The sequence below is a fragment of the Sciurus vulgaris genome (genome assembly GCF_902686455.1).
Source record: "Sciurus vulgaris genome assembly, chromosome: 18".
Lineage (NCBI taxonomy): Eukaryota > Metazoa > Chordata > Mammalia > Rodentia > Sciuridae > Sciurus > Sciurus vulgaris.
In genome coordinates, this window is record NC_136479.1 from 16,786,990 (window position 1) to 16,799,582 (window position 12,593).

The window sequence follows — 12,593 nt, forward strand, 5'->3', positions numbered from 1 at the left end:
CTGTGGGAGTCCTCACGTTCGAAACACCCTGCGTGGGTCTTTTGGCATTGTCGAGAGACGGCGAAGCAGTCATTTTGGTCGTGGTCATTCGGGTCTGTGCTTCCGCAGGCTTCCTATTTTGCACTGCGGGTGGTTCCCAGGACTGGGCTTTATCACTCAAGCCTTTTCTGGGCATGGTCACCGACCCGACAGTGGTTCTGTGGTAGTCGCTCAGGAATCATTCAAAGTGGAATTGGTCCTGGATAAGTCCCCTCTGTCCTTTGTTCCCTCTTCTTAGATCCACTGCACGAAGAAGCCCAGAACACCCTAGCCCTTAAGGACCCTACGGTAACCTGGACAGCTCCCCGGGGAGCAGTCCACCGCTAGGGGGCGACCGCTGAGAGGAATCCGCCTGGCGCGGAATCCGCGGCTTTGCGGGGCTCGCTCTCCCGCCAGGCACAGGGAGAGGTGGAGTGAGACTGGGGTGGAGGTGCGTGCTTCACGGGTGTGAGACAGAGCGAGCCGCCTGGGTGTGAGTCAGCGCGCGGGGGGCTAAGGAGCTCCATGAATAGTCACGGAATCTCACTCTCGCTCGGTTCCTCCACCCATCCGATTTACCGCGTGCCTCCAGTCCCAGGCGTGTGTGCGCACGCTGCACGATGTCCGATTCCCGGCTGTGTGTCTGCTGGGCGAGATGGCGCGGGAGGAGGGGGCGTGTCCCTGTCTGCGTTTCTATGCCGAAATTAGGGGTTTTCTCCGTCCCGTCCCTCGTGTGGTGTGGGGGTGTGTCCGGGCCCGGGGCTCCGGTGCATGTGGTGCGTGTGTGGGTCAGTGGAGTGGAACCACGTATCAGGGCAGGACGCTTCCGTCTGCGCCCAGTTCTGTCTGGACTGGCCGTTGGCGCAATCTGGGTTCTACCCCTCGGTGTCGAGAGGTCGGCGTTGTGGGGATGTCCAGCCTTCTGGCGGAGCACACGATGCTCCTAGACACCCTTCCATCGCCGCCCCGGGCTGGTCAGGCTCCTTACGAAGCGGCCTGCACGGGGAGGGCCTGGGGTAGTGTGTCCCCGAGAGGAGTGAGACAGTGGAGGAGCAGGGGGCGGGCCAGGTCCCCGGGCGCGGTGCGGGCTCGGGGGACCCGCGCGGCTGACGTCAGGCGACTCCTTAAATAGAGCCGGCAGCGCGCTCCGCTCGGCATTTCCCGAGGAGCCGGAACGCGGCCGGCGCCAGCGCCACCGTCCGGTCCGCCCTCCAGCGGGTACAGTCGCGCGGCCGCCGAGCGTTCTGTGCGCCGCGCTCCGAGCATCAGGAATGGGGCTTCGGGCGCTGGGCGCGCTCTGAACCCGGCGCACGTAAGAGCCAGGAGCGCCGGGAGCCGCCCCGCTGCCCGGAGCCCCATCGCCTTGGACCAGGAGATGTTGGGAATGCAGCCGCCAGTTCCCCGAGGAGCCGCAGCCCCCGGAATCCCCGGGCATGGTGCGCGCCCTGGCCAGCAGCGCCTGGAGAAGACGGCGCCCCCTACACCCGACCCACGCGGCCGGGGCAGAGCCACGCGAGCCCTCTAGGCAACGCAGGGCCACAGCAGCTCCGCCGCAGGTGCCCCCTCGGAAACCATGACCCCCGGCGCGGGCCCATGGAGCCATGGCCTATAGGGTCCTGGGCCGTGCGGGGCCACCTCAGCCGCGGAGGGCGCGCAGGCTGCTCTTCGCCTTCACCCTCTCGCTCTCCTGCACTTACCTGTGTTACAGCTTCCTGTGCTGCTGCGACGACCTCGGCCGGAGCCGCCTCCTCGGCGCGCCTCGCTGCCTCCGCGGCCCCAGCCCGAGCGGCCAGAAACTTCTCCAGAAGTCCCTCCCCTGTGATCCCCACGGGCCGACGCCCAGCGAGCCCAGCGCTCCCAGCGCGCCCGCGGCCGCCGTGCCCGCCCCTCGCCTCCCCGGTTCCAACCACTCTGGTTCACCGAAACTGGGTACCAAGCGGCTGCCCCAGGCACTCATTGTGGGTGTGAAGAAGGGGGGCACTCGGGCGGTGCTGGAGTTTATCCGCGTGCACCCGGACGTGCGGGCCTTGGGCACCGAGCCCCATTTCTTCGACAGGAACTACGGCCGCGGGCTGGACTGGTACAGGTAAGGAGGGGGAGCCCCGCTCCCTGCGCCGGGGCTCCAGTCGTCTCCACCCTTGGAATCATCTCCTGAGTTTTCCCCTTAGCCGGATTTGATGTGTGGGTTCAATCTAACACATGGCGGGTCGGGGACTCTAGCAGAAGGATTTTTTCAAAACTTCACAGGATTACTGCAAAGGGCGTTCCCTCTTGTCCGTGGAGTCGCTGTAGGGAAAGGGAGATTTCCAGTCAAACCTCAGTGCCAGCTGGAGAGCTGGCTCAGTGCTCAGCCTTTAAAGCGGATGGAGCAGGGCTCCCGGGGAAAGGGCAGGGCAGGGCATGTGCTGCCTGTCCACAATCCTATCCTGACCCTCAGTAGATCTTTTCTGGTCCCTGGTACCTGAAGGACTCTGAGAAGTCAGGACAGAGTCCCCTTCCTTAGGGGATCTGCTTAGGACAGGTCCCCATGGTTCAATCAGAATGAGAGGACATTTGCTGAGGTCTGGAGAATGAGAAAGACCCTTGGGGAGTCTCGTTCCCAGCCCCAGGCATTTGCTGCTGAACAGGTGCTGACCCCCCTGCAGTAGATCTGACCTGGGTCAGTGGTCTTGGAGTCACGGAAAGAACCCTGGATTTGAATCCTGGCTCTGTCACTTAGCTTGAGCAAGTTCCTTCAACTCTCCCAGCCTCTTTCTGGTCTATCACAATGGGCAGGGAAACCAGTTTTGCCTTGTCTGCTTCCAAATGCTTTGCTAAAGTGCATTAAAGGTGTAAAAATTCCACTTAGCATTCAAGATGTGGAATTTGGAATACAGGAGGGCACCTCAAATGAAGGCGAACTGGAATCCTAGGGGGTGGACTGTCCTCTTCTCTGTTGCACTGTCAGGGTCCAGAGTTACCTAGGCTGGGGTGCCTAAGCATACAATGAGTCTTCTATAAGGTAGCAACCCCACCCCCAAACCCTGTGTGGCGCCCAAGTGTAGGATCAGCCCACATAGGCTAAGTCAGGGTGTCCCTGGAGCTGGTGTAATGTATGGATTCCCCATGACACATGGTTGTGGACTTCTTGCATTTACTGATTCCTTGAAGACATTCTGGAGACATCTGCATACTGTGGAGGGATGAGATGGTAAAAAGAGTAGCTGAGGCTGATTCTTTCATTTTCATAAAAGTAAGCCTTTAGGCAGTAGAGGTCATAAGCATATTGGACAAAGGACAATTTCATTAGACTCATGGGACTCATAATAGGAAGACTTGTCTTTGCAAGAATAGGAAATTACAGGGCCAATGTGGCACCTTTACCAACTGGCCTCTGCCTATAGTGGCTGTGGCTGTAGGGACAAGGATGGGTCACATACTGTCCTCAGGAAGCAGACACACAATCTGTCTGCAGTGGAACCAAGCAGTGGACCACTGGTCTGTGGGTGTCCCTGACACCATTTTATCTGGTTTGTGGAGTAGGGTGGCATACAGTGGCAGGGGGGACTCCATGCTGATGGCCCATCATGCTTTCTGAGCTGTGACCCACTGGCGTTTGAGGACGCTGAGCCAGTCCACCTGGCAGATGCATGAGCAGTAGCACCCAGCCGAGTAGGTCAGCAACAGTCACTCAGATCCATGCCAGGGTTTCCTCGATGGAACATCTGAAGAGTGTGATGAAATCTTTTGCCAATGTACCAAATAGCAACATTCTGAGTGTCTGACTTTTAGGTAATGTGTCCTCTAACAAGCACCTGGATGCTGAACCCAGGTTCTCCTTCCCCTTTCTTCCCTCCACCTCCAAACATACTTCAGGCTTCCTTCCCAGAGCCTGTGTCATTCAGGGATGACTGCTTTTTATTTTTAACCTTGGCATGTGTGATTCTAAGCCAGCTTAGCTGTGAACCTTAGAGATGGGAGCCATACTTTTTTTTTTTCCCCCTAGCACATTTGGATTCTGCTAAAATTCTCAGCTGAGTCTTGGTAGGTTTTATTTAACATCAAGCACACTGACAGCTCTGCTTCTCTCTCTACTCCCCCCTGCCCCACCGCCCTTTCCTCCTTCATATTTCTAAAAGAATAATTAGCCCAGAGGTCTGGTCATAACTGCTATCCTCATCCCTTGCCCAGGAAGGCTGGAAGGCTCCAGCAATCAGGAGAGGGATGTGTGGTTGGTGCTAATTGACACCCCCAGAGTCAGAGGTTTCGGTGTGGCTCACCATTTCTGCACAAGGTAATACTGCCCATTTGGATTCTGTTTCCATCATCTTCAGAACATTTTTCAGTATGCGCCTTATCCTTTCATATCACTCAAGTAACATGCATAATTGCAGAAGTGATGGGGATTTCTGGGATTCTTTAAAAAAAAAAATCCATGTTCTTTCTGAATGCCATGAGCTAGGTATGGAGGGTGATAGAATGTTCTCTCTACCACTACCCTTGTCATTGCACACCTTGGCCATCAATAAAGCCAGTGCTCACTGGGTAGATATGGCCGAGGGGTCTTCATGCCCATAATGGTGGACTGTGTTTTCCAAAGACAGTTGCAGAATCACATTGCAGGCAGTGGGTCTCACTGTGGTCTTCTCACACCGAAGCCCCTGGTGATACTCTGTGGGTCAAGAGGCCTCAATCCATATAGACTGTAGAAAACTCAAAATCATTATCCTCGAACTACCCGTGAGACTTCTTTCTGCGGGTGCATGGAGATATGATGCCAGAAGGCAGGGTGATGTCACCAGACAGACACCATCAGCCAGAAGGACAGAAGACTCAGCTACACCTTCCCTGCTCCTAGACTGAGCCCTTTCTTGGGAGCTGGTTCAATCAGACCCCCGATTAGAGAGCCCAGCCCGCTATGGTGGGTCCCTCCCATTTCACACATCGTCCTGTGATCTCATCTTTGATGCTTTCCTCACCTGTCTGGCCTGGGTTTCCCTTCTCCAAATTTCCTCACCAAGGCAGCAGCTGAACCTTTAGGGTAGGATCCATTAGACAGGTATGCAGAGTGACACCAGGTTAATGAGGGAGCCAAAACAGGGTCGCCCGAGTGAGATGAGAGGTGGTCCCCAGATACTGTGCAATTGGAAGAAAGGGGATCCCCCTGCATCTCAGCTGCCTAATCAAAGGATGGGACCTGTAGTTACTCTGCTGGAAGCTGGTTTTGAAGGATGAAGGAAACACCGCCTATGAAGTGCCCTGGAAAATTATTTGGTGTATCAAGATAAGGCAATAATGTTACCACTGTTGCTACTGTGACTGCTACTTTGCTACCAACACTCTAGTTATCACCATTAGCACTATTACTATGAAAACTATTCATTTCTGTCTCTACAGCTCTTACCAAAATGTGACAGAGGAATTTTGCTAAACAATGGTTTTATACTTTACTTTTTCTTCCTTTCTACTTTCTTCCCCCTCTCTGCCCCTTTCTTCCCCTCTCCTTCTTTCCTTTTTCCTCCCTCCTTCCTTTGCCTTCCCCTCCATTGTTCCTTCCTTCTCTTCCTTCTTCCTTTCCTTTCTTTCTTCCTTGCGCATCAATAAAAGGTCGCTGTGCACTTTTGTGTATCAGTTTCCTCGCCTTTAAAATGGGCATGTTATGCCTGACCTACTTTATCATCTTAAGAAAATCATATAAGACAATCTGTGATAAAGCTTCTAAAAATCTAAGAGTATATTTGGGATGCTACTGTTTTACTGAAGTTTGCAAGAGAGACAGACTATTCAGTGTCTTCATCTTTTATAAAGAAATAGAAGCTTGCCTGTGTCTTATAATCTTTAGGGTCTGAGGGGAAGCTGAGTTTTATCTAAAACATCCTGAGTTTTGCTTTTGTTCTGGGCTGATAGGGTGTGTGTGTGTGTGTGTGTGTGTGTGTGTGTGTGTGCGAGAGGCAGGGGGAGTGAATCTTTTCTAAATGCATTAAAATGCCAACATGAGCAAGTTAATATGTGATAATTGACTCTGTGCTCTGGTGTCCAAATTTTGACAGATGAGACTGTTCTGTAAATTTTAGACTCCATTTCACAACTTGGGTTATTTACTTGTTCAGCATCCACAGTCTGGGGGACAGTGTAAGGAAAAAAAAAAAAAAAAGAAAAGAAAAGAAAAAAAAAAAGAAAAAAAAGACACACCATTGGCCCCAGAGGCAGTGGTCTAAGTGATAGAGATAAAAAGCATAGAGGGAAATCGATCACATCATCAAGCTCATTTCAGTCAAGAAGTCATATTCTAACAGGAAAGCCCGACTGGAAAAGCAGACACGCAGAAGACATAAACCCAGAGGCAGAAGGTGAGGGGCCTTCTGCATGCAGTAGCCAATTCAGAAGCCTGCACCCTCTTATAGCAAACTGATCCCGTGCCAGGCAGACTGGGGAGCTTTGCTCACGGGGTGTGCACAGATGCACACAGGTACACACCCCACCTGCATGTGCTCGTATGCACAGACACAGCGTCTCTGCAGACTTATGTCTTTATAAGGAGTTTTCCTTCCTTGGTCCAAGGGAATGTCACACACTGATTAAATGAAACCGTTGAGTCCCTAAACCCCCATCTGTCCTATAGCTCTCTGTCAGTTGCACAGCATGCTGGAGATATAATAGTTAGTTCCAGCCCATGTACAGCTCTTGTCAGGCACCAAGGAACATTCAGAATGGGCAAGCAGAGCTGTCACCGCTCAAGGAGGCTTTTTGAAGAGCTGGTTCCACTCCCCGCCCCCCACACACTGGAGCTTAGAGGGACAGTAGGAGAGCATGGGATCCCAAAACCTTTGGGATGTGGATATTGGGGTGGAGAAGACCCTGACAGCCACCAAGCTCTTCAGCTGGCCTACACTGTTAAGCTGTTTGGGGTTTTAAAAGGTCAAAATATCACTTATTCGAGAACCTCCCCCTTCTGAGATAAGAATGTGTCTCATGATCGGCGCTGGATATCCTGGGTTCAGTGAATTGTGGTGCATCCATGTTGGTCGAGAGCCCCTCTCCCCACACCAAGATGCCTTCTGCTTTGGGAGACTTGAGTTACCTAGCTAGCCTGAAACCCACTGGACCTTCCAAAGAGCAAGTGAAGGTCACAACCTAGGGAGTACCTGACAGGCAGGGACCCTCCCAGACCCTGCTTCCTCTCTGTAGCCAACCAGTGTCTCTTCTGATTGGTCAAGGAGCTGTACCCATTTGGGGTGTTTGAATGTTACCCATGCCATCTCCCAGAAAGCATCTATCCTAAAATTAGAGAAGGTGTGGGTTGGTACCCCGGAGATAAGATGCCACGGTAGGTATGTTCTCCAAAGGCTGATGCACAGAGGCCCTCACTGTACCTCTGTGTTTGGGGGCACATTCATTCAGGCCCTGATGGCTTTGGTGCAGAGTTGATGCCAATAGGTGCTATTGCCTGTTAGCGTTCCTTGCCTCTGGTAGGCAGGACTGTAGAATAGCTTTCTTGCCTTTGGTTCGGCCTCCATGAATCATTTCTGAATGATTGAGTGACAGAGTGGGTGTGGAGGGGGTGGAAGCGCACAGCTCCCTATTGATCCCGCGGATCTGCTGGAAGACGTGGAGGGGAGGCGGTTCCCAGGCGTGAGGCCTCAGCACCTGGGGATGGGGGATAGATAAGTAGACTCATGGGCCCTGAGGCAGGCTGGAGGGGTCTGGACGGTCACACAGCCAACCTTAACCTGTGGGGCTCACCTCCCCCAGAGCTGACTTCGAGGCGGGTTCATCCATTTCTTTGTCTAAACGCCTACCATTGCCAGGCTCCGTGCCAGGCTGCTGCAGGCTGGCTCCGCTGCCACCTTTTTCTCCTAATGGGCCGTACCGATGGGCTGAAGTGCTTTGTAGTCCAAGAGCAGCTTGACAAGGTGGGTAAAAGCCACCAGTGAGTGGAAATAACTCAACATTTCAGAGGTAATTGCTGCTTGTCAAGCTACACAGCTGGGCTGTGGGTCCCAGGCTGCCCTCCCAAGAGTTTTCTCAGGAAGATGAAGTGACAGGATGAGGGACAGGGGGTTATTAACTGAGCATGTTCTTCCAGGAGACATGGACCAGAGGTGCTGGTTGGATGATCTGGGGCTTTAGCATCACATGGATTTCCTGGGCACAAGTCTATGGGGTGCATCTTCCCGGGGTTCTTTGAATCGTAGGAGCTAAGAGTAGTTCCAGCTCAGTGCTCAGAGACACCAGTTCCCATCTTTGCTCCCCAAGGAGGAAAATGAGGGGTGTCTGCTCTGGATGGAAACCTGGGGACCTCTCACTGTCATCTTCCAGTTGGTGACATAGCTCCCACCAATTTGCAGGCGGTGTTTTCTAGACTTCGACTGTCCTTATGTCACTGTCATATATTCAAAGCCTGGGACAACCTTTACTGTTGTCTTAATATTTTTGCTAAATTCATTCAAAATTATAATGGTGGTTACCAAAGGCTGGGGAAGAGAACAGGGGAGAGAGGATTGGGGAAGGGTTGATCTGTGGCTGCCAAGTTATAGTTAGAGAGGAGCAAGAAGTTCTGATGTGCTAATGCACAGTAGGGTGACTTTAAATAACAAAAGTGCACTGTATACTTCAGAAAACTAAGAGGAAGGATTTCGAATGTTTTCACCATAAAGAAATGATATTTTTGAGGACCTATATACAGTTAACCTGGTTTAAACATGACACAGTGTGTGCATGTATTGAAACATCACGTCACCCCATTTGTGTACCTCCTTCCACTTTATGTTACTATAACAAAATACCTGAGATAATCAATTTAAAAAGAGGAAAGATTTATCATGATTCACAGTTTTGGAGGTTTCAGTCCATGGTCAGTTGGTGAGAGTGGATGGCAGAGGAGGTTCTCATGTCTGGAAATAAAAGAGAGAGATGGGAGGGGTTTGGCTTCCAAATAACCTAAGACCTTCCTTCCACCAAACCCCACCTCTTAAAGGTCCCACCACTTCCCAGTAACACCAAACAGGGCCAAGCCTTCAACACAGGGCCTTTCTCTAATTTTCCAGATCCAAATTATAGCACTATTGCTATGTATAATTTTCATATTCTTATGTATCTGTTTAAAAATCAACCTAATTCTTAAAATTTTAATTTTTTCATAAAAAGCCAGGTTTATTTTTCCTTTAGTTTGTATATTGTAGTATAGAGACTATATTCTAATATATTCATGTAATGCAGTTCAAAAGTGACAAGGATATTCTGAAAAAAAAATTTCCCCTCCTTCCTGTTCCATCTTGTAACCATGAAGTTCCTTTTTCCAGAAGCAATGACAGGTAACCTGTTTTGGGGTATCCTTTTGAAGATATGCTATGTGCCTGTAAACCTAACACATCCTGTGCAAATATGATTAAAATAAATACTTTTGCAAAGCAACTTTATTTTAAAAACCACCTAAATAGAAAACCAGCATCACTTGCCGTAATTAGAAAATAACCACAAATATAGATGGATTAAAAACAAAACAGTGTTATTGAATGTTTTGCTAAATGGCATGTCTGGAATGTTCCAAGCCTGCAGCATTCTCTCTCTCTCTCTGTTTAACAGGGTATATTAGGATGTACTACAAGGCAGTTAAAGAAATAGTAATATCTCTGTGAGACTTTTCTCCTTGATGGAATCAGAAGGGATGGAGGGGAAACAGAAAAGATAATAAATTTTCTCCCTGTGTGATTTGGTGGTGTTTAGAAGGTCTGTATGGCGTGTAATACGAGGACTACCATTGACCTCATGGAAACTTTGCTGGAGTTTGCAGAAAATCCCTTAAGTAATTCCAATGATGGTTCTAGCTTTTTCCGACTCCTTTGATGTGTTAATGATCGGGAGAAACAAGCCAGAGGAAAACTCAGAACAAATAGGAGCATAAGAAGTGTCTCTATTTGGAATACTTACAAGGGCATGTAACTTTTGGAAGAACCAGGTTCCCTGAAGAAAGGGTATAGTGGGTATTTAAAGGAAAAACAAATAAAGCACAAGGTTACTGTGGGTTTCTTCATTATCCTCCCAGTGGAAATCCACGGTCTCCCCACGACGCTCAGATCTACCTCAGTTGTAACGTATCTGCAGGCATTGGCCTTCCAAAAGTTGGAGAGAAAGTTGTTTTCACTATGCAGTCAACAACTTCCAGGAAAGGGGTTCACAGGTATTTTCTTTTTTATTATTATTATTTTTTTTATTTATCTTTTAATTTTTTACAGACTGCATTTTGATTCATTGTACACAAATGGGGTACATCATTTCGTTTCTATGGTTGTGCACCATGTAGATTTATACCATGCGTGCAATTGTACATGTACATAGGGTCATGACCTCTGTCTCATTCCACCATTTTTCATAACCCCCTCTCTGTCATTTCCTTCTACATAATCTAAAGTTCCCCCACTCTTCTCTCACTTCCCATCCCCACCCCCCATTATATATCATTCTCCACTTATCAGGGAAAACATTCGGCCTTTGGTTTTTTGGGATTGGCTTATTTCACTTAGCATGATATTCTCCAATTCCATCCATTTATTTGCAAATGCCATAATATTATTCTTCTTTATGGCTGAGTAATATTCCATTGTGTATAGATACCAGAGTTTGTTTCATCTGTTGAAGGGCATCTAGGTTGGTTCCAGGTATTTTCTTTTAATTCTGAGGTGAGTGTGAGATGGGGTGCCCTTTAAAAAAAGTCTTTGGGTGCAAAGTTTCATTTCTTCTGTTCCGATACATGCCATGAGGCTCATCTACAGGGCAGAGCTCACTGAATCGAGAGCAGAAGGTGATGGAGTTCCTCACACATCATTTTAGCTGTGTAAAGGGAGCACCACCGGGGAAAAGGGTCCCTGGGACTTCCCCTCTGTTGTTAACAGAGGCAGCTTAAGGGTGTCTGTGATGGCAGGGCTCCCCAAGCCTGCCTTGAGTTGGACAGACAGTCATGAACAGGTGGCAGGTGGCTACTTGCCAGCTCAGGGTTCCCCTGACCTGGGTGCTCACTGCTGATTAAGGAACCCAGCTCTACCTGAGGTTGGTGGAGAAATGAGTGGGTACTGAAGCAATGCCCCAGGTGGAGCCTGGCTCCGGGGAAGCAGTAAGAAGACGGATCTTTTTGAAGAGAGAGAGAGAGCAGCCCAGATTCAAAAGACATGGAGGAGATGAATCAAAATGGAAAGAAGGAAATGTATCAGCAGAGAACATGTTCCAAGACCCCAGTGGATGTCTGTAACCATGAAGAGTACCAAACCCTCTATATATTACATTTTTCATATCTATCTAGATGTATGTATTTATATACACACATATGATGAAGTTTGATTTATAAATGAAGCATGCCAAGAGATCAACAACAACAACAATGAAAGGGAACAATTGGAACAATGTGCTTTGGTAGAAGGTATGTGGTCTCTCTCTCAAAATATTTTATTGTACTTCTATCTTTTCACTTAAAGGAAGCCCTTTGCAACTTCAAATTGCCAGCATCAGTTTGAACTTTGGAGCTATTATAATGTAAAGTAAGGGCTGCATGAACATAAGTGCTGAGCTATTGTGACAGTAGATCTGATAACTGAGACAGCTATTAGGTGACTACCTGGCAGGTAGCGTATATAAGGTGGATACACTGGGCAAAGGATGATTCCCAGGTGGGGTGGGGCAGGGTGGAATAGGATGGTGTGAGACTTTATCACACTATTCAGAACAGTGCACAACTTAAAATGTATGCATTGTTTGTTTCTGGAATTTTCTCTTTGATATTTTTGGATCATGGTGGACCCCAGGCAACTGCAACTGCAGAAGGTAAAACTGTAGAAGGGAGGCAGTTAATCAGAGAGGAAGTTTCAGTAGAGTGATGAAAATCTTGGATTCTAGAATCAGGAGGAGTATGTTGGAATCTTAGCTCCACCGCCTGCTTGGAGTGTATCCACCAACCAGTTGCTTCTCTGTGACTCAGTTTTCCCCTCTGTATACTGGGACTAATCATATCAACTGTCAGGTAAGGTTGCTGTGAGGATTCCATGAGCAATGGCCACAGAAAATGTCCTAGACATTTCTGGCATGCAGACAGTGTCCGACAGGCATTAGTTGTCTTTATTGGTCCTTGATTTCTTCATCACACCTTTACGGATTTCAATCCAGAGGACACAGGTGTATAGAACACAGGTCCTGCCTCTGGGCTCTTCACCGCTCGGTGGGATTTTGAAATATTCATGGAGTATTTGTGTGCGAGTCAGATGGGGGTAGGTTCCATCCTGAGATACTAGGAAAGCTGCAGGGGCACAGAAAGGAGGTGAAATCCAGCAGGGGGAAGTTGGGAAGGCTTCCTGAAGGAGGCCGTATGTTATCTGGACTCGGTGGGTAGTCAGGATTTCTTTAGACAGAGAAATCGGGCACCAGGCTGATGACCAGGCGGCCCTCTGGGATGCTGTATTCATTCCACAATTTCTCTCTGGTCACCGTCAAATCACAAAGCAGTCACTTCAGATCACTTAAGTTCTGCAGGCATTTATTGACCACCTGCTATGTGCCAGATACTGTGCTAAGCCCTGGGAAAACAAAAAGGGAAAGGAGCAGAAGGGGAG

General features: G+C 49.2%; 1 protein-coding gene across 1 annotated transcript in view; it reads left to right on the forward strand.

The window, feature by feature from the left end:
* The first annotated feature begins 1,185 nt into the window (after window positions 1-1,185).
* HS3ST2 (heparan sulfate-glucosamine 3-sulfotransferase 2) overlaps window positions 1,186-12,593 on the forward strand; it is an 87,601-nt gene continuing 76,193 nt past the window's right edge. Inside the window, exon 1 of the mRNA XM_079120426.1 lies at window positions 1,186-2,104. Coding sequence (XP_078976552.1) covers window positions 1,620-2,104 — 485 coding nt within the window. The 5' untranslated portion in view covers window positions 1,186-1,619. The remainder of the gene's footprint in view (window positions 2,105-12,593) is intronic.